This window comes from Triturus cristatus, chromosome 11 (genome assembly GCF_964204655.1).
Source record: "Triturus cristatus chromosome 11, aTriCri1.1, whole genome shotgun sequence".
NCBI classification, from domain to species: Eukaryota; Metazoa; Chordata; class Amphibia; order Caudata; family Salamandridae; genus Triturus; species Triturus cristatus.
In genome coordinates, this window is record NC_140594.1 from 226,315,433 (window position 1) to 226,338,005 (window position 22,573).

Consider the following 22,573-nt stretch of genomic DNA (forward strand, 5'->3'; position numbering starts at 1 on the left):
TGCGCTTACTAACGGAAATTAATACAATTTGCACTCAACTTCTGACCGGAGCTACTGTTGAAAATGCAACAATTTATATTTGAGCCCATTTAGAACTAGCGCATACGTCTAAATGACCAGATTAAAGATTTACTTGCCATCAATTATTACTCTAACATACCATTAACTTATAATTATTGACTAATTTCAGCAGGCAATTTCTTACTAGACATTTGTTGTGTTACTTATTGTTTGTGTAAATAACAAGGCACTTACAGCTAAGAAGGCCGGGCTGATAGCAACCCAGCAAACTCTCCAGAACATTCCAGGGGCAAAGCCCAGCATGGCTTTTACGTCATTACAAAATCTCTGTATTCCTGAAATTGAAGGAAACATACAAACATGCTTTAATATACTCTACAAATGAAAACGTTCACATATATTATTCAGTTAATAAAAATATGTCAACCATACCCATATGTATTTGCGCATTTGTACAGTGGCCGATTCCGCACCGGGGAATAATGCGCACGAGTCGTGCACAAATTCTGCGACTAGCAGGCATGGACGCCAACCCTCCCACTGCCCGACCTACCACTAGGCTTGGTGGTACACATAGCACAAGAATATATAAATGACAGCCAGAGACGACTACTGCCATTGTTGTCAGTAGGACGTAGCACCGTTTAATAAAGGATGTTTGACAGTCAAAAGAAGACAAATATTTCATGTATTACGACAAAGTCATTACACATCAAAAGAAGACAAACATTTTGTGCATTACTGTAAACGTAGTAGAAAGATAAGTTCCGGTACATTACATTGTAAGCATAACCCAATGAAGATCACAGTTTCAACAGTTAAAATTACTATTTGCATCCCAAGCAGAGGCAGGGGCATACTGCTGACAATTCATATCCCCAAAATGGGCCAGCTGCCTTGTGCATCACACCAACAAGGATACACATTAAATTATCGAAGGCACATCTAATCTTTATTATGCTATGGGACGTAAAACTGAAATCTGAAAGAAACACGTTAGTTAGATTCCTTACCTTAGAATCTCCCCAGGCGTCAGGCTGGATCCAGAACGATTTTCGTCAGCAATACCCTTGCGCGTTGCTTGGCGTCGTCTGCGGCTCCGCGTCCGTCGTCGGCGTCGTGATCGCCGGGATGATGTCGTCGGAGTACTTAGACGCCCCCCTTGCGCGCTGACGTCAGTTCTTCTTTTTTCTGCGCCAGATCCGGGAAGAGCAAACTCTTTAGTCACTTTTTGACTAAACTTTTGGAACTTTTTTGGTTCCTCTTTCGAGTCGACCTCGACTCCTGGTGCCGGTAGGGATGCCCGGGTTCAAGCTGTCATCGCCTGATGTCGGTCACGGATCACCACCGCCGGTGTCTCTACTGCCTTGGGGCCGACCATGATGCCGAGTCATGCCTCGACTGCCGGGCCTTGACCCCGAAGGCTCGGCGGGAGCGGTCCCGCAAGCTGCTCGAGATCCGGCAGTCGGCTCCGTGCCGCTCAAGGTCCCGGTCGAGGAGGAGGTCGAGGGACCGGTCGCGATGCCGCAGCCATCACCGCTCGTCGGGGTCGAAGTCCTCGCATTCCGGTAAGTCGAGGCGCAGTAAGAAGTCGAAGAGGCGACATCGCTCTTCTGACTCCCCTCGCCGGTCGCGCGACTCGGCTGAGGGTTCGGGTGGCACCACCCGTGCGGATCCGTCGCAGCCGCAGGAGCCGCAGGAGCCGTATCCCACCACATACCCTCCGGTCCCTGGGCCTAATGCGACTCCGAGCGAGATCCGAGACTTCCTCGTGGCCATGAGGAGTCTCGCTCTGCCATCGAGGCCTGCCGGCGCGCCTTCGGGCCCCGCAGGTCCGACTGGGAGGCCTAGCGAGCCGGCGGCTCCGGCCCCGGTGCCGTCGTTGACTTCGGTGCCGATGCCGCAGGCTCCCGTGGGATCCAGGCCTGGATCCCGGTCGACGCCGGTTGACCTTACAACCACTCTGCCGGCACCGATCCCTTCGGTGCCGTCCCCGGCGCCATCTTCGGACGACGTTGTCCCCAGATTCAGTCCGGGTCCGGGTCCGGCGTTGGAGCGGCACCGCCCGGCGGCGTCTCCGGCGCCGATGGATGAGCAATTCATCTACCGCCCGGCTCCGACCTTTCAGCCTGTCTACCAGGAGTCTGATGATGGGGACGACTGGGAGGGGTCTGAGGACCCTCTGGCACAGCAGTGCCAGTTGAGTATGGACTGGGCAGAAGAGCTGGGGGATGCCAGTGGTCTCGACCCCTCCCCTGACACTGGCTTCATCTCTCCTCCCTCCGTGGCTACGGAGGAGGGTGCTACCTATTCTGTGGTGCTGCGCAGGGCTGCCGAAGCCCTTCATCTGGAGCTCGCTGCAGTGGCCGTGAGGACTAACCTCCTCACTGAAGTGCTTCAACCGCCAGTAAGCTCCTCGGAGCCCCTACTGCAGTTCAATGAAGTACTGACTGACGTTCTGATGGGCACCTGGTCCAAGCCCTCCACAGTCACTCCTGTGGACCAGAACGTGGCCCGGCGCCACCGCCCCACACCGGGCGACCCCAGCTTTCTGACGGTGCACCCCACCCCTGAGAGCCTGGTTATCCAGGCCTCTACCTCCCAGACCGCCTTCCCGTCCGCTCCTCCGGATCGGGAATCCAAAAGGTTGGAACAGTTTGGGAAGAAGCTGTTTTCCTCCCTTAGTTTGGGGTTGCGGTCTATCAACACCGCGTGCCTTTTGGACCGTTACACCCACTCCTTGTGGGATACGGTGGCAGACGTGCTGCCCCAGTGTCCGGAGGAGGCCCGGACACGGCTCGCCCAGGCTCTTGCTGAGGGGCGGGATGCAGCACGGTACTCGATACGATGTGAGCTCGACACAACGGACTCGCTAGGTAGGGCAATTGCGACCATGGTGGCGATTCGTCACCACGCCTGGCTGAGGTCCACGAATTTCTCCGGGGATGTCCAGAGCACCCTCATGGACATGCCCTTCAATGGCCGTCGCCTTTTTGGCGACAAAGCGGATAGTGCGCTGGAGCGCTTTAAGGACTCCAGGGCTACGCCAAGTCCTTGGGCCTCTCGGCCCTGCGCCTGCAAACTTCCACTTTTCGCCCCTTTCATGGCCAAGGAAGGGGTGCCCCCACACATCCGTCTAGCCACAGGTCGCAGAACCAGCCTCCATGCGGTCGCGGACGTGGATTCCGCTGAGGCGGAGCAGGGGGACAGAGAGCCGGTCAGCCCACATCTGCCCCAGCAGCATCTGCCTGAAAGCCTTCCTAGTCCGAGCTTTCCGGCCCATTTCACGCCAGTGGGAGGCAGAGCTCGCCATCACCTGCTCCACTGGCGTACCATCACATCGGACAGGTGGGTGCTGCAAATCGTCCGAAGGGGCTACTCCCTCCCCTTCGAGGCGACCCCTCCAGCCATGCCACCGCAGTACCACCGCATGTCAGGGGATCACTTGCAACTTCTGCAGGAGGAAGTTACGGCCCTCTTGGCCAAGGGGGCCATCGAGCGCGTTTCTGGCCCAGAAGTAGGTCGGGGTTGTTATTCCCACTACTTTCTGGTTCCCAAGAAGGGCAAAGGGGGCCTACGCCCTATCTTGGATCTCAGGAGCGTCAACGCCTTCCTCCAGAAGGAGAAGTTCTAGATGCTCACCTTAGCTCAGGTTCTGGCTGCCCTAGACCCTGGAGACTGGATGGTAGCGTTGGACTTGCAGGACGCATATTTCCACATCCCTGTCCTGCCGGCCCACCGGCGTTACCTGTGGTTCACGGTAGGCCACAAGCACTTTCATTTTACCGTGCTCCCCTTTGGCCTCACTAGTGCCCCTCGGGTGTTCACGAAAGTGTTGGCAGTGGTCGCAGCTCATCTGCGCAGATTAGGGGTTCCAGTCTTCCCGTATCTCGACGACTGGTTGTTGAAGGCAGGCTCACCCCAAGCAGTCGTCTCCCACCTCCAGACTACGGTCGACCTCCTGCATTTGCTGGGGTTCTCCATCAACGTGCCGAAGTCGCTCTGAGTCCCTCCCAGAAGCTCCTTTTCATCGGAGCGGTTCTGGACTCGGCACAGTTTCGGGTTTATCATCCGGAACAGCGGGTTCGGGATATTCAGGTTCTGATTCCGATCTTTCTGCCTTTATCCCGAGTTTTAGTCAGGTTGGTGCTGCGGCTGCTGGGTCTGATGGCCTCCTGCATCCTGCTGGTACATCACGCCAGGTGGCGGATGCGGGCTCTGCAGTGGGACCTGAGGTTCCAGTGGGCTCAGCATCGGGGCAACCTGTCCGACCACGTCCTGATCTCGGAGGGCACTGCAAGGCAGTTGCAGTGGTGGCTCACGGACCGTGATTGGGTCAGTGGCAGATCCCTCTCCCTACCCCAACTGGAGCACATAGTGGTGACGGATGCGTCCCTCCTGGGATGGGGGGGCCACATGGGAGAGGCGGAGATCAGAGGCCTCTGGTCTCCGGCGGAGACCCGGCTCCATATCAACCTATTGGAGCTGCGGGCGATCCGGCTTGCATTGAAAGCATTCCTTCCCTCTGTTCGGGGAAGTGTAGTGCAGGTGTTCACGGACAACACCACCGCCATGTGGTATTACAACAAACAGGGTGGGGTGGGCTCGTGGACCCTTTGCCAGGAGGCTCTACATCTCTGGACATGGCTGGAACATCAGGGCATCACCCTAGTGGTTCAACACCTGGCGGGCTCTCTGAACGCCAGGGCGGACAAACTCAGCCGCCGGTGCATGATGGACCACGAATGGCGTCTGAACTCGGGCGTGGCGCAAGGCCGCTTTCGGCAGTGGAGAGAGCCTTGGTTAGATCTACTCGCCACCGAAGAGAATGCGTAATGTCATCAGTTCTGCGCGTTGGAATTTCCAAGGCGGTACTCGCTCGGAGACGCTTTTCGTCGCGAGTGGAGTTGCGGTCTTTTGTATGCCTTTCCGCCTATACCACTTCTGCCCAGAGTGCTGAAGAAGATCAGGCGCGACTGGGCCCAAGTCATCCTTGTGGCTCCAGATTAGGCAAGATACTGGTATCCCAAGCTACTCAGTCTATCAATCGACTGCCTCTTCAGGAAGACCTTCTGTCGCAGCAGCAGGGGACGGTCCTCCACTCGAACCTGTCCAGCTTCCACCTCCATGCGTGGAGATTGAGCGGCGACAGTTGATGCCATTTGACTTGCCTTCTGAAGTCTATGATGTCATTCTGGCAGCCAGGCGTCCCTCCACTAAAACGGTATACGCCTGCAGGTGGAACAAATTTGTGGCATGGTGCACAGCAAAGGCTGTGGATCCCCTTTCTGCCCCTCTTTCAGAAGTTCTCCTCTTTCTTCTTTATCTGGCCCAGCAGGGCTCTGCTCTGGGCACCCTCAAGAGATCCCTTTCAGCTGTTTCTGCTTTCTTACGGCTTCCTGATCAGCCTTCTCTTTTCAAGTCCCCTGTTGTTGCTCGATTCTTGAAAGGCATTACTCATATGTTTCCCCCTGTCCCTTTCATAATGCCTCAGTGGGACTTGAACCTGGTGTTAACCTATCTGATGTGCGCTCCTTTTGAGCCACTTCATAATTGTCCTGTCCGTCTTCTGTCTCTTAAGACTGCTTTCCTGGTTGCCATCACCTCTGCCAGATGGGTGAGTTAGCTCCAGGCTCTTTCTTCTAAGCCTCCTTTCCTCTCTGTCCATCCGGACAAGGTTGTTCTCAGGATTCGTCCTTCCTTTCTCCCTAAGGTGGTAACTGCCTTTCACATCGGCCAGTCTGTTACATTGCCCACCTTCTTCCCGCCTCCGCATCCTTCGAAAGAGGAAGAGAGGCTCCACCGTCTGGACCCAAAACGAGCGCTGTCCTTCTATCTGGACTGCACGAAACAGTTCCGGGTGGACGACCAACTCTTTGTTGGCTACGTGGGCACTTAGAAGGGCGGGCAGTGCACAAGTGAACCATCTCTCGGTGGGTCGTTTTGTGCATTAAGGCCTGTTATTCCTTGGCTAAGAAGAAACCTCCTGTTGGGCTGAGGGCCCATTCCACTCGGGCCACAGCGGCTATTACTGCCCTGGGACGGGGAGTCCCTCTGCGGGACATTTGTCAGGTAGCTACTTGGGCCTCGCTGCACACGTTTGCTAAGCATTATTGCCCGGACAGCCAAGTCCGGAGAGACGGCTTCTTTGGCCGTTCCGTTCTCCAGGACTTCCTGGTGTGATCTTGGTTCGCAGACCCACCACCGGGGTTGGTATTGTTGGGGTATCTATTCTAAGGTAAGGAATCTAACTAACGTGTTTCTTTCAGATGAACAAGTTACTTACCTTCGGTAACGATATATCTGTAAGAAACATTAGTTAGTTAGATTCCTTACCGCCCCACCCATCCTCCCTGTTCTGCGAACTGATATCTAGGGTTAAGGTCATCCCTTTCAGGGCCTTAGATTCATGGCACCAGTGATGGTTTCTTGCATGGCTCTGCGTTCCTGGTGCGGAAAGCTATGTACAAGAACTGACGTCAGCGCGCGAGGGCGGCGTCTAAGTATTCCGATGACGTCATCACGGCGATCACGACGACGGACGCGGAGCCGCATACAACGTCTAGCGACGCGCAAGGGTATTGCTGACGAAAATCTTTCCGGATCCAGCCTGACGCCTGGGGATATTCTAAGGTAAGGAATCTAACTAACTAATGTTTCTTACAGATATATTGTTACCGAAGGTAAGTAACTTGTTCAGTCAAACACTGTGACCCCAACCACATATTGCATCATCCCTACCAGGGCATCTGTGGTCGACTTTTGTGGTCCTTTTGATAAGGACGAAATGCGTCGGCTGTGTCTTGATCATCCTGATCATATTTTAAAAACTTCATTGAAATAAAAGAAGAACTTTGGAAGAATACTTTTGGACATGGATTTTTATAAAATTCTCTGTCTAAGTTCTTTTGTGGTGCACATGTGCTGTTTTGTTTTCATCTGTGGTCGACAAGCCAGCCACCATCCCATGCATACTGGACAATAGGCAGCGGTAGAGCTAGAGGGTCCTTGACCACCAACAGGTCAGTCCCACATTCCCAGCAAATTATATTCCCTTGTAGTGCTTGCCATGAAAAAGTAAGGTGTCCCTGTTAGCTTCATTGAGTTTTATGAAGTTTTTTTACCACCCGTGGGCGAAGAAGAACCTGGGGAATTTACCCTACCCCGCCAAACCCTTTGTCTTTTCGGCAAGAGTCAACTTCTGCATGAATGAATAAGTCATGCCCAGTGCCACATAATAAGCCAGAAACTGACTTGACTTCTCCTATCCTCGGTGGCAAACGCAAGTGGCCAGGAGGATCACACCAAATGTATGAGTGGCAAACACCTCCAGTTGGCTGGGCAAGCAGTGATATGGGAGCTTTTTGATTGCTAAGCCTGTACCTGGTTTCCTCGCTCCTAGGTCTAAGAGGTGATTTGCAGAGAGCTCCAAATGCTGAATTCGATAGAGTCTTGAGCACATGATACAGTCTTGAAAGTTGGTGTGCTGAATGTCCGCCCTCTGTTGTCTCCCTCTGCACTGATTTATAATGGTCTGTGTGACAGCATTGTGACTTTGTTTGTGTAACTGAAAATCGGTCTTCTGGACCTGACCTGGCATTAGCTATTCTGCAAAGCTACAAAATCTTGCAAGCTAACAGAAGAGGTCAGATAGGAGGGGGCAGGTCATTATTTAAAAAAATTGCCCCTGAACTGATTCAAAAACTGAGGGACATTATGATCCTTTAGTCTGTAAATGTTCCCTTTCAGCTGAACGTTTGTTATACCTAAAAAAAAAAAACCTGCTCAACACCTCCCACCCCATCTTCTGTGCCAACCATAGCACTGAGACTGACCTGATCGCCGCCACCGACATCAGATCCTTCTTAGACCTCAGAGAAACAGCAGCCTTGATCCCCTTTGCCCTCTCTGCAGAATTCGATACCATATCCCATCACACCCTCATCAACAGACTAAACCACATTGGCGTCCAGGGGGGATGCCCTCAAATGGATTGCATCCTTTCTCACGGGACAAACTCAAATAATCTGCCTGCCACCCTTTATCTCATATCCCAAGAGCATTATTTGAGGCGTACCCCAAGGATCATCCCTCAGCTTCACCCTATTCAATACCTACATTACACCCCTCGTTGACTGTCGGAACCCACAGACTCAGCATCATATTCTACGCAGACAACATCCAACTCATCCTCCTGCTCACCGAAGACCACTCCACCACTAGAATAATCTTCTGCAACACCATGACCAGTGTCACTAACTGGATGAGAACCAACTGCCTGAAGCTCAATACAGACAAGACAGAACTGCTGATCTTCGGGAAGAACACGTCCCCGTGGAACAACAGCTGGTGGCCCTCCGAGATCGGACCCACACCAATAGACCATACCCACAACCTCTGCATTATCCTTGACAATAAACTCACTATGAAGCACCAAATCGATGCCATCGCCTCCTCCTGCATCCCCAACCTCCTCCTGCTCTGTAAGATCCCCATCAACATCCGACAAACCATCACCTAGGCCCTCGTCACCAGCCATCTCAACTGCAGTAATATGCTCTACTCCGGTATCACAACCCACCTCTTCGAGAGACTCCAGACCATACAGAACACAGCAGCCAGACTCATCCTCAACCTCCCCAAACATACCCACATCACCCCCTACCTCAAGAACCTCCACTGGCTCCCCTTCCAGAAGAGATGCCAGTTCAAGCTACTTACATGCGCCTACAGAGCCCCACACAACCAGGGACCAGTATACATCAACCACTGCATGAACTTCCACCAGCCTGTCAGACACCTGTGCTCCACCTCTCTGGCACTCGCACACACCCCCCGCATTCGTCGCAGCCATAGCGGAGGTCGTTCATTCTCTTACCTCGTCGGCAAGGCCTGGAATGGTCGGCCCCTCCGCCTATGAACATCTCCCTCCCTGGAGGACTTCAGAAAGGGACTCAAGGCCTGGCTTTTCAACTGAGACCAGCTAAACCGCAGCGCCTCGATACCCTCAGGTGTGAAGAGCAACTCATAATAAATACTTCATTGATTGATTGATACTGCTTCGTCCACCAGAACTTGAGAAACTTTCGTGGAATGATATTTATGAACTGATTGGTACTCTATCTCTTTAGCATTAGTATCTGAAAGTTTTCAGAGACTTCATGGACAATACAAATTATGTGGGCACGAACCACAGGGGCAGATGCTTACAAGGCAGAGATTCCCATCCTCCTGATATATTTCAGCCAAAATGTTTTAACTCTGTGTATTGATCTCGGGTACATGGCATTCATCCTGGTCTTCCACATTATCACCTGTAGCAAATCAGTACCTCCCATATCGCTTCCTAGGTCCATCCCCATTGGATCAGCCTCTATAGTCAACCGTTTGAACAGGCAATTGTTGCTTTTCTTATATTTAGTTCTCTAAACATTAAATATATTTTCTCAATTGATATCCACTTGTCCATATCTAATGTTTCTTGCTTAGAGAAATTATACACTTTAATCATGTAATCAGGATCTTACAACTGTTGGCTAGACATCTGACATCACCCGCACAAGCCACCCTAGCTCCAAGGGAGACGAGATGAGTGAAGCAGACAGGGGCGAAGCGAGGCTCCCTGTAGCCATCTACGGCCATTGACTGCGGCCCTTGGTGGCGGATAACAGGACATCGTGCCACTAACACAACAAGTCACCAGGTCCCGTGCCGGGCCCCCAGCGGGCAGGGCAGCTTGGATACCAGCCACCACAAGCCTCCCTCGACCGTGGAGCGGGCCAAGGGGCGGCTGGAGCAGAGACTGCAGTGCCTACCTTCAAGTGCATGCCGGAGCACGCCGGAACAGTACGGCAGTGGTGCAGAGGTACAAGAGGAGTTAAAAGGTACGGCTAGAGCTGCAGTTCTCTCCATTGGGAGCAGAAGCGGCCGGCGTTAGGCTGGTGCAGCTTGTCCCATTGGAGGGGCCACAACCCACAATATACAACTTGTGCTTGCTTGCTGCTCCTGGCCCCCACCTCTTTTTGTAGCCTGGCTGCTGCTTTCATTTGGCTGACTTTTTAATAATCTGTCTCACTTGGTTAATGCTCTCAACACAAATTGCAGCACGGCAGTATAGTTAGGGTGACCAGATTTTGATAATCAAAATACGGGGCAGACCAGACATAAAAGTAGGACTAAAGCCTTTGGTCTTCTATATCTGGCCTGTCCCGTTTTTTGGTCGAGCTTGATCAACCTGTTATATCTCTTCTGTGGGGTTAGGCACACCCACCAGTTGCCATTGGCTGTTATCTGGGTCATTTACAAATGCTGGCTTGTTATTGGTGCATTTTCTTAAATGTCCCTCCTTTGTGGGCTTAGCTCCCTCGCTGGCAATTCACTAAGAGATCGTTTTGTTTGGCCATCACACTATACAGTGTATGATTGCCCCTCCTCCCTCCTACTCGCATGACATTGGCAAAACCTATCAGCGCTGGTGTTCATCAAGTACATTTCTCCCCACGGCACTGTAGACGAGAATTGTTGAGTTTGCAGTGCTTGTTAAAATGTGCGCCTTGCTTGACTTGCACCTCTGCTAACACGTGTTAATTAGTACAAAAAATAAAATGTTTTCTTACAGCGCAACACACTTTACCAAAAGCGGCTGCGCTTTTATTTTTTTGGGAGTAAGCAGAGGTTGGGACCGGTCAATCACCACAGCTTAAGGAGGAGTCCTCAAAACGCGCTTAAGGACGCTGCTACCTGCTCTCCTCCACCCGCCCTCTGGTTCCGACATTCTGGGAGCCACAAACTCCAAGTTTTCAAGGCCACTGGACTCCAAACCAAAAAACAGGTAAAAATAAATTAATTTACAACGAAAATCGCTCTAACTCTCGCAAATATGAGAACTAATGTTTAAACTTGTCGTTCAAGAAAGGAGAAACAAGATTGTTGGCGTCTTCATTGCCATGCTATGTTCTCTTCTCTCCTACTGCTGCATAGAGCCGCCATCTTGAGGGGGTCAGCTCTCTAGTTGCTCGGCCAATTGTCTCCTCACTCCACTCTCCCATATAAGAACACCTATGATGTAGAGCGGATTGTAAGGACTGCTCGCCAATTTATTTGTATAGTTTTTTAAACTGTATTGCGTGATTTTTAAAACTTTTATTATTGCTCTGTGGGAATCTGATGCTTTTTGCTTAACTTATCTGTGGAGAAATCTCGTTTTCTTCGCTCTTCACTGCTCTGCACTCTGTGCTTCCTGCTTGAGAGGTTTTTTTCCTACACTCTCTAACGGCACTTTTTTAATATTATGGGGCCTTTTGGGAAGGTGGGGAGAGATAGCACATCAGGTGGCTCTATACTTTTTTTCCCGACATCTCTTTCACTGACACGCCAAGAAAAGAGCAATTTTTTGCTTCTTTCATATTACCGCATAAAGCCACCATCTTGGGGGGTAGGGAGTAGCCAAAATATAGGTACTTAGCAACATGCTCGAAGTGCATACTGCGCTGCTTATGTGTGCACATGAAAAGTTTTACTGAAAATAGGTGCATCTATGAGTAGATCACACAGTCTTTGACTCATGGCATTTTAACTCAAGGTCTTGTATGTCGATCACGCTGCACCTTTACTCCTACCCTCCTGCTCTCTGGCCCTCCCAAGCTGTGATTGCTTTTATACATTCTTCCTCTCCTTTTTCAGTTTTGCTTCCGCTCTCCCCTCCCCCAATGTATTTTTACGTGGCTTCACGCTTGTTCCATTTGCATCGCTTTGTTCTTATTCTGCCCCCTCTTTACCTCTTTCTTGTTTTCCTCACCTGCTCCCCCTCTTTGTTTCTACCTCCACCATTCTTTCTCTCTTCAGCAGTGTATTGCCTCCTGTCTCACACCCATCCTCCTCGTCCCATGCCTCCCTTCTCCCACGCTTCTCTTCCCGGTTCTTTCCATCTCTCATCTTCTTACCGCCAGCTGCCTCTTCTCTTCCACTCTTCTTCCCCTTTCTTTTGACCTCGTTCTTTCCTCTGTTTCCTCGCATATTTTTAAAAAAATTGTTTTTCCTCTTTTAATCCCCTCTCTGTTCACTGCCTCTGCCCATCCAGGTAGCTTTCTGTTTACCTGGACATGAGCATCGCATTTTTTCAAGATCAAATTAGTCTAGAACTGCATATATTTCAGTACTCTCCCATTACTTAGTCTCACACTTTCTCCCATTTTGCCTTTTTAACCTTCTGTTCTGCTTCATAAGCAGATAATAAAAGCAAGCAAAACATATCTGGCCAGCTTACTGGTCACTTTCTCCTAATGGTCTCAAGCTTTACTCCTTTTTTTTTACGGTATTGCTCCTTTGTGGTTATAAAACACCTCTTTGAAATGGTATTTATTAACTTTTTAGTCTCTAGCATTTCTTTCGTATTCATGCTTCCCAGCACCCTTGTTTTGCTGTAAACCTTTTTACAATGTCCCTACGTGTCCTCTGCTTCAACATCAGTTGGAGCCAGTACTATTTAACAGTTTTCTTCAGTGGCCTTGTGGAGTTGTAAAGGCACCACTATTAGCCACATAAGGTACTGCAGCCTGAATGCAATCTTTCTCTTTATAATTGCATTAAGGGTGCAGTACCTTATAAGGCTAATGGAGGTGCCTTTATAACTCCTCTGGAACACCTAGTAACAGTCTACATTCCTGCACCCTTTCATTGCTTCATGCCTTTTCTTTGCTAACACAGTCCACACAAATACACTCTACACCGTGCCACAATATTCTAAACAGCAAAATTCCACTCAACACCACATACTTCCACGCCACACAATTCAACTCTACACATTTCCATTCCACACCACCTAATTCGACAACACACCAAATTGTTCAAGTCAACAACATAATTGCACAACACACAAAATACATTCAATCCACACCAAGCAATTCCACATCATCGAACAAAATTGAACAGCATACCACATAATTAAACTCCACAACATACCATACCAGAACACAAAATATGACATTCCGCATAATTACACTGTATGACACACAAACCCACTCCACATAATTCCAGTACACTTAACACCATGTAATTACTATCCACATATTTTCACTGCACACCATGCCACATAATTTCACTACACAAATCCACTCCACACCACAAGATTCCACCACACACAATTACACAGCTAACAATTCCAGTCCAACCCAGATAATTCTACTCCACACCACATACATCCACTCCAATCCAAAACACATGGGTAAAATACTCATTTACAATGCCAATACCTCTAACTTTAACAAATGCGAGACCAATTTGCATTGCAAATGCTTGTTTGCATAGCCACATAATACATACACACACACACACACACATAACAGGCTTGTGAATGTATGTGGGTTGTTTGTATATGTGTGTGTGAGATACACACACACACACACACACACACACACACTGGTTGCACAGAATGGTGGGCAAGCACATTGCTTGGAAAGGAAGGTGGTGACATTGAGAACAAAGATAAGCTAACAGGCAAACTGGTTACACAAAATGGTGGTCAAGCACATGGCAAGGAAGGAGATAAATAGAAAATGCCTGCCTGTCGTGCAGTCCCTCTCTTGTCCCGCCTCCCACAAAAACATGCAGGATTTCAGGGCAAAGATTGCTAAGATATATACCAAAATGTTCCTTGACCATTGTCTGGCTCATACACCAGCAGCAAAGCAGCAGCGTGAATGTCAATTAAAATACAAATGATAAAATATCTATAGCCTTATAATGAACCTGTAAATTCCATATGGTACAACAGGAACATGGAAACTGGTTAAAACAGCGTTATTACATTTTAAGATGTCCCTAACAGCAAGATCCAGAGGCACAAAATTACCTTAGGCAAATGCTTCAAAAGTTGAGGAAAATACACATTAACCAACTATCGCTCTTTCTCTCTCTCTCTCCCTCCCCCCACACACACAACCTTACTCATACCAGTAATGATAGGCTTCTTCTCACTGAAAAGGTTCTAGATATGAGTGTTGTGAACCTGCTGCTTTCGAAGGTATTGTGGGAGTTGATTCCTTTGTGGACCACTTCTGTCTGTAACTCAGTAGACAAAAGTTCATAATTAAAGCTAAAGAAAGATGGTTCTACAGATGACTTACAGAAAAGGGAGAAGGATGGAATGTTGAAATGAAGGATGGTTAAAAGGTGGATGGGTGAAAGGATGCACGGGCGAGTGAAAGAATAGGTGAAAGAATGAGTGGGTGGGCAAAGGAAGGGGTAGGTTGGAGATTGCTTGGATGGGTGAGAGGGCAGATGGGTGAAAAGGATGCATGAGTGGATGAAAGGAAGGGTGAAAGCATAGATGGGTGAAAGGATGCTTTAGTGGGTGAAAGGATGGACGAAAGGATGTGTGAGTGGTAAATGGATGCATGGATGGGTGAAGGATAGGAGAAATGATGAAAGGGCAGGTGAGAGTGGATGGGTGAAATGATGTGTGGGGGTGGGTGAAAAGATGGGTGGAAAGGTGAAAGGATGGCCTTATGAAAGGATCCGTGGGTGGGTGAAAAGATGGGTGAGTGGGTGAAAAGATGGGTGGGTAGTGAAAGATTGTGTGGGTGGGTGAAACAGTGCATGGGTGGGTGAAAAGATACATGGGTGGGTAAATCAGTAGAAGGACAGGAGAAAGAATGGTTTGATGAAAGTATAGGTGAAAGGTTGTAAGGATTAAATGATGTATGTATCATGATGAACGAAATCGTGAAACACTGAATGATGGATGAAAGAATGAATGAATGGATGACAGAATATAGACGTGAAATCATCAGTGATGTCATTTGAGATGTCATCAGTGATGTCTTTGACCATGTCATGAGTGATGTAATATGTGACGTCATCAGTAGTGCATTGTGGGGGCACGGCTGAATTTCTCGGCTTTCGTATGAGTGAAATGTCAGCCTAACTATAACGTCCCTGAAACCTGTGGTTTTTTCAGTGAAGTTCTAAGGTTTTTTTTTAAATGTTAATATCTAACTATAACCTCCCTAAAACCTGTATTTTTTCCAGTGAATTTCTAAGGTTTTTTAAATCCTAAATTCTAACTATAATGTCCCTGAAACCTGTGTTTTTTTCAGTGAATGTCTAAGGTTTTTTAAATGCTAAATTTTAACGATAACATCTCTGAAACCTGTGGGTTTTCTGTAAAGTTCTAAAGTTTTTTACCTAATGGTTGAATTTTCAGAGTGGAACAGAAATGGCGCTACATATTCAAACATTTTTGAAGAATTGCACTGTGTACAAGCTACAGTACATCTTAAGAAGGCTTGTGAAAAATATTTTCACATTGTTAAAGGTAACATACAATTTTAACTATTTTTTCATATATATATATGTACCAATTTATATATATATTTTTTTTACTGTGAAAATCGTGTAACGATTGTGTACTGGTCACGATGGGTGCGTGAATCCTAGCATCGTGCGGGCATATTTTAATGTTCGCGTAGAGTGCACGTAGGGTTCGCGATGGGTGCGCGGCTCCCAACATTTTTAAATTGTAAAATTTAAATTCATGATATTTTTTTTAAATGGTTCTTTTTAGTTGGTTAAAGAGAGACAAACTTATATGTGTTGTAGGAATGAGTGCAAGAGTGGTGCCTGGATTATTGGATGAGTTTATGGATAGTTACTGGGTGATTGGGTGAGTGCATGGGTAGTGCCTGGGTGAATGGATGAGAGTATGGGTAGAGTCTGGGTGATTGGATGAGTGCATGGGTAGTGCCTCGATGACTGCATGAGTCCGTTGGCAGTGCATGAGTAATTGGATGAGTGCATGGGTAGTGCCTGAATGAATGGGTAAGTGGAAGAGCAGTGTCTCGGTGAGTCCATGAGTGCATGGATAGTAGCTGGGTAAATGAATGAGTGTATGGGTAGTGCCTTTGTGATTGGATGAGTGCATGAGTAATGCCTGATTGAATGGTTCAATTGAAGGATAGTGCGTGAGTGATTGGATGAGTACATGAGTAGTGCTTTAGTAAATAGTTGAGTGCAAGGATAGTGTCTGAGTGAATAGAGGAATGCATGGCTTGTCTCTCAGTGAATGCTTGAGTGAATGAATAATGCCTGAGTGACTGGATGATTGTATGGGTACTGCCTGAGTGAATGGATTAGTGCAAGGGTAGTGCCTGGCTCATTAGGTGACTGAATGGGCAGTGCCTGACTGAATGGATGAGTGCATGGGTAGTGCCTGGATGAATGAGTGAGTGCAAGAGCAGTGTCTATGTGATTCTATGACTGCATGGATAGTACCTGGGTGAATGGATGAGTGTATGGGTAGTGCGTGAGTGAATGGATGAGTACATGGATAGTGCCTGGGAAATTGGATGCGTGCATGGCTAGTGCCTCGAAGACTGCATGAGTCAGTTGGCAGTGTGGGAGTAAATGGATGAGTGTATGGGTAGTACCTGAATGAATGGTTGAGTGCAAGGGTAGTGCCTCAGTGAATGCACGAGTGCATGGGCACTGCCTGATAGAATTGATTAGTGCAAGGGTAGTGTCTGGCTCATTGGATGAGTGCATGTGTAGTGTCTGGGTGATTGCATGAATACATGGGTAGTGCCTTGATGACTGCATCGGCAGTGCCTGACTGAATCGATGAGTGCCTGGGTAGTGCCTGGACGGATGGGTGACTGCAACAGCAGTGCTCGGGTGATTTCATGAGTGCATGGATAGTACCTGGGTGAATGGATGAGTGTATGGGTAGTGCCTTGGTGATTGAATAAGTACATGCATAGTGCCTGTTTGGTTGGCTGAGTGTATGACTAGTCCCTTGGTAATTCCATGAGTGCATAGGTAGAGCCTGGGTGAATACAGGACTGCATTGGTAGTGCCTGGGTGAACAGATAGGTGTATGAGTAACACATGTATGATTGGAACAGTGCAAGAGTAGTGTCTAGGTGATTCAGTGAGTGTATGAGTAATATCTGAATGATTGGATGGGTGTATGCATGGTGACTGTGTGAATGAATGAGTGAAAGCATAGTGTTTAAATCAATGAATAAGTGTATGGGTTGTGGCATACACAGTAGATGCTATCCTTTAAAACCTAGGCCTAGTTGCTCTATAATATGTCTTAAAATACTTCTTAAAATGAGGAGATGCAGCATACTTCAAAACAGTCAAATTTTCAAATAAAATAAAAAGCAGTTTCAATACCCACCTGTTGTGTAAAAGGAGGAGAAAGTAATACATAAATCTTTTTGTACGCAAATTTCAAAAAGAAGCAGTGTGAATCAGTCATAGTCTAGTATATGTAGGCTTCTACATGTATTTTGACAAGTGTTGTGCATCTGATGACTCTAACTTCAAAACTATGTAGTTTATTATACAGGTGCACAGATCTTAACAGTTCTACTAGAGTACCTACTCATAGAAGTAGACATCTGTAATCTATATGTGCGTGTCAGAAGTCCTTGGATAGAGAGTACAATACACACCTATGTGGTATAATGAGGAGTAAATAACTTGCAATCAAAGCACTTTTATTAGTCTATGTTCTTTTGTGAAAAGTAAGTTTGATACTGCTCCACAGAAACATGATCATACTTTTTAAGTAGTCTAAACGATGAACATTATTTATATTAAAAACAAATAATATATAATTAAATTTTAAACATTTTTCCAGGTTATCATGCATAGCATATTATGTATTCTTACCTTGCAAGTAATTTACATACATCAATCAGTAAAACTATTTCAGAGTAGCAATATGCTTAATAGCATTAAAACTGTTTTCACACTTCAACAGTAGCTACTTTAAAGAAGAAAAATAAAAACTGTTATTTAATGATAATATATTTGAAAAATTACAATATTATATTTTTAAGAACACAACATAAATTTAGAATTACATAACATTCTCAGTTTCCCTTTTTTGCTGTTCTCAGATTCCACTTTATATCACCAGACACAATGATTTCAATGTAGCATCATCACTGAACAGCGGGGGAAAAGCACAATCAAATTGATTGTAGAAAACAAAAAACAATCAGGATAGAACATCATTATAAATATGTGTAGCTATCCGTTTTCCTATCTACACTTTCTTAATTACTTCCTTTATCTACATTAACTCTATTATTTATCTCAAATACATTGGCCAAATGTACACTCTCATTTACATCTAGTACAATACAGACAGCAAATGTATAGACTATTTGCTTTTAAACACAGTTTTCTAAATGTAATATTAATTAGCGCAAATAATAATCAAAAGATTATTTGTAAATACTAATAGTTTGCAGTGCTGTCTACTTTCTGTTTACACCTTCCCAATAGGCTGAATGATGTACTCAAACTTTGTCTGGAAAAATAACTTGTACGAGTTTGGTAATTGAGAAGGCAATGTAGCTTTGAATTCCAGGTGGGCATCATTGCAATGTGTCCATCCATTGTTACACTTTAAATAAACAGTATAGTGTCCAGATCTTGCAGTAACTCCTTCATGAAAAAGAATACTTGCTGTTGTATAACCTCTTCCTGAAATAGATATTTGACTTGCTTTAAAATTTGAAATTTTTGTTTCCAATTTTCTTCCATCTGCTCTACAACGTTGTAACATTAAAATGAGATATTTTCCAAATCTTTCTATATGTAATGTAGACAACATCTCTGATCTACAATGTGAACATGTTATATCCTGATTTGCTGTTTTTATCAATTTTTTAAAAGGTACTGACATGCAGTCTGGTATTGGTAACTATAGGAATTGTTCTGCTTGTATTTGAGTGGTAGAAGTAAATGAATACTTTTCACAGTTATCGTCCCATCTGTAACTTAGTCCAAATAAGTTATCAATGCGTATTCCTTCATGTTCTAATACTCCAAGCATGAGCATTAGAAATTCTTGTGCATCTTGTTGTATGTTTAGAGTAAATGTCAATGAACCAGTACATATATCTAAAATATGTTGAATTCCAGAAGCAGTATGTAGTTTAGTTCTGTCACTTACCAACTGTTGAAAAACATGATGTAGTGCAGAACATAATCTTTTTTCATGGTTTTCCATGATTTCATGATGAAGATGTGGTAGATGAAACACAATATTTGGAATCACATTAGCATAACAGTTGATACCTGAACTGTTTTCTAAATGGTATCCTACAATATCATCAACACTTTCAAATAGTTTTTTCTTTACACTTTGAACTCTTCAGTTACTTTCTTTTTTTGAACCTCAATTGCATCTTTGACATATTTCCGTTTTGGACACACGATATTCACCCACATCAGGAGCATAAAGTCTTCTTAAACGATTGTACTCTCTTACACAATTTGCATCAGCACTAACCTTTTTCTCATCAAAATTTATCAAATACACCAGACAATGTTCTTACTTGAGACAATGCAACTAATGCCATTACCTCTTTGAAAACCGTACTTCCAATATGTACAAAAGCTCTGCCTATACTTAAACCTTGAGATTTATGTATAGTTACTGCATATGCTAAAGCCAGAGGAAACTGTTGTCTGGGAACATACAAATCTTTTACAAGCAGAAAACGTACAACACAATGCCCAATCTGTCTTACCTCCTTAATCTGATCAAATTTTATAATCAAAAATTCTATTCCATCTCTATTCTGAACATTTACAAAATCAACAACTTTTCCCATTGCTCCATTTACTAGACCTTCTTCTACATTCAAGTTACGCCGCAAAATTACCCGACAGTTAAGTACATGTAAAGTCTTTTCTAAGCCTCCAGTTTTTGATACAGACTTTTCTAAAGAATGTAATTTAGCCTGTAGTTTCTCTGTAAGAAGAATTGTCACTCCCTGGTGTTTTGATTTTATCAATAGCTTCAATTTCCACAATTTGTTGTTTTTACAGTTTCAGAAGTTGTTGATTAAATGTAGAACACTCTTGCAGTGTAGGCATTAGGCAAACTATAGACTTGTTTTCTGCAAGGAAATTGTACATTACTTCAGCTGTTGTGTTTCCAGTTGTAAACAAGTTCCTCAGTAGCCGACTTTCTAAAGCTTGTTTACTATGTTCCGTCAAGGCACCAATTCTTATGTCTTGGAGAATATTTCCATAATCTTCATCACTTGCTTGTCCCCTATTCTTAACAAGTTCTTTATATTCAAAATGTAACCATATGTTCACATTTCTAATACTTCCCAAAGATTTCCTTGTGTATTCATGGGCACATGTTTTAAAAACAGGTTGTCCTTTTACAGGAGTTAGTTGTAGTAGGTCTCCGAATACAATTAAACGTTTTCCTCCAATCAAAACATCCTAATCTTTTTTTTTAAATATGTTGCATTCTTACATGTACAAAAGCAAGCATTAAGTTTGAGACCATGCTCACCTCATCAATGATTAAAAGTTTCATTTTCTTCAGTACTCTTGAGACTTCATAACAAGCTTCTACAGATAGCTTCTGATATCCCAATTTATTATCATGTTCAACAGGTAGCATAAGTAATCGATGTAAAGTAAATCCTTTAATGTTGTGTGCTGCTAATCCAGTAGGAGTTGTTACAACACAAGACAAATGTGATTCTGTTGTTTTGTGTAGATAACCGGTCAAAACATTAATTAAGAAACTTTTTCCTGTTCCAGCTTGACCACTGATGTACAATAGAATAGGTTTAAATGATTAACATTGTCATTCTTTATTTTCATACAGCAAACCATGTTGTACCTGCTGTTTGACTTGTAGATATATTTTCTTTTTGCTCAATATTTAGTTGTTCTTCTAACTTTTCCAACTGAATAATGTCCTCTTGTGTTTGTTGCACTGCAGTTTCTACCTCATTCGTGGCTATTGCTGCTTCATTTTCAGGCCCTCGTCAGCAGCATGTTGGACTACGGAAATGCCCTCTACGCAGGAGCCTCGGCCAAACTCCTGAAACGACTTCAACACATTCAAAATGCCTCTGCACGCCTGATCCTCAACATCTCTCGCTGCAGCCACATCACACTCCACCTGAGAAACTGCACTGGCTCCCCGTCAACAAGGAGATCACCTTCAAGCTCCTCACCCATGCACACAAGGCACTCCACAAAACCGGACCAGCTTACCTCAACAGACGACTCTCCTTCTACACCCCCAACCGCCAGCTCCACTCTGCCGACCTTGCCCTCGCCACCGTCCCCCGCATCTGAAGAGCGACCTCCGGTGGCAGATCGTTCTCCCACCTTGCCACCAAGACCTGGAACAACCTCCCTATCCTCCTATGGCAGACCCAGGACCTGCTAACCTTCAGAAGGCTTCTCAAGACCTGGCTACTCTCTCCCGCCCCCGCGCCTTGAGACCCTCACGGGTGAGTAGTGCGCTTTACAAATGTTCTGATTGATTAATTGAATAATTGGTTGTCCCAGTGGATCTTGACGCAGTGGACCAGTACTTTGACTACTTTGGGAACTTTCTCTAGCTATTTCAGCTACAATAGTATTTTCTTGCTCAATCTCATCATTTAACATTTGTAGATAAGTTGGGAAAATTATCCACTGAATGTTGTCTTTACTTGCATTAAAATAATCTTCATAGCAGTCAAAGTCTCCAAGTAATTCTGTTTCACTACGCCAAGGCTTGAACAGTTGCAGAACAGTTGCATAAGTGCTAAACAGAAATATTCTCTCTTATCTGGACTTTCACAACTGAGTTTTCTGTGGCTAATAAGATTTCCTTTCACATGTTTTACTAAACATCCATCCCATCCAATTACTGCATATTTCTCTTCTTTTATATTTTCTGTAAAATTCCTTTTAACCTGTAATGTTGAAGTATTTCATACAGACATCGATTTTCGAGATGTGGACTCCTTTTGGAATAGTATTTATTCAACATATTAGTTTAAAAACTATCTTTACTTTCTGGTCCATTCTGTGCTAAGTATTCAATTTCTTGTAAAGATTTCAATACTCTATTCCGTGTGGAGGCAAGACCTAGACTTACCCAAACAATTCCTCTTGACTAAACTGGCTGAGCTCAAGCGATCGGAAAATTCAAAGGATCCAATCTCTCGATGGGAAAGCATTTTCAAGCTGAAGCTGCACAATTTCTTGCTAAGACTCTTCTCTACTGAAATTTCTTCCTACATTTCTTTCATCTCTGTCTTTTCAGATTTAGTTATATATGATGTAACATAGCAAACAACAGCAAGTGAATTATCTGCAACATACTGAATATTCATGTTTGCATTCCACATTTTCAAAATAACTGGATTGTAGTAATTAATGTACTTTTTACGTTGTATGTATTCTTGGGAGATTTCCGAGATATTTTATGTCTTACTGCTGACAAAAAACTAATTTACTCTTCCTTTATAAATTATAAGACGTGGGAATCCAAAACATTTTGTGTAAAACTTCCCTTTACATGTGTATTTTCATCTGCAATATTTCCCACATCGATGACTTCGCTCCACCATCTCTTGGAATGGCAAATGAAACATACTGTTTGATGAAAGACAAAACACTTTAATCACTATCTGTTCCAAATTTTGGTGGATTCTTTATCCATAATAGCTGTGTATATAAGGATCACCTCTGGCTTGGTACTTCTTTCTCTTTCTGAAATATA

General features: G+C 45.2%; 2 protein-coding genes across 2 annotated transcripts in view; one reads left to right on the plus strand and one right to left on the minus strand.

Moving 5' to 3' along the window:
- The window catches only part of LOC146783944 (sodium-dependent serotonin transporter-like), a 733,782-nt gene that overhangs the window by 13,741 nt on the left and 697,468 nt on the right, over positions 1-22,573 (minus strand). The window contains exon 11 of the mRNA XM_085633563.1: positions 256-356. Coding sequence (XP_085489689.1) covers positions 256-356 — 101 coding nt within the window. The remainder of the gene's footprint in view (positions 1-255; positions 357-22,573) is intronic.
- Positions 10,634-21,434, plus strand: LOC146783945 (uncharacterized). The gene is made up of 3 exons (XM_085633564.1): positions 10,634-10,852; positions 15,224-15,334; positions 20,831-21,434. Exons 2-3 carry the CDS (start codon positions 15,236-15,238, stop codon positions 21,245-21,247), a joined length of 516 nt encoding a protein of 171 aa, XP_085489690.1. The 5' UTR covers positions 10,634-10,852; positions 15,224-15,235; the 3' UTR covers positions 21,248-21,434.

Bases quoted from the DNA above. Each gene is read 5' to 3' on its own strand.
- LOC146783945 (XM_085633564.1), top strand. From the start codon at position 15,236: ATGGCGCTACATATTCAAACATTTTTGAAGAATTGCACTGTGTACAAG. The intron at 15,335-20,830 runs GTAACATACAAT...CTTCATTTTCAG, and splicing joins ATATTTTCACATTGTTAAAG to GCCCTCGTCAGCAGCATGTT.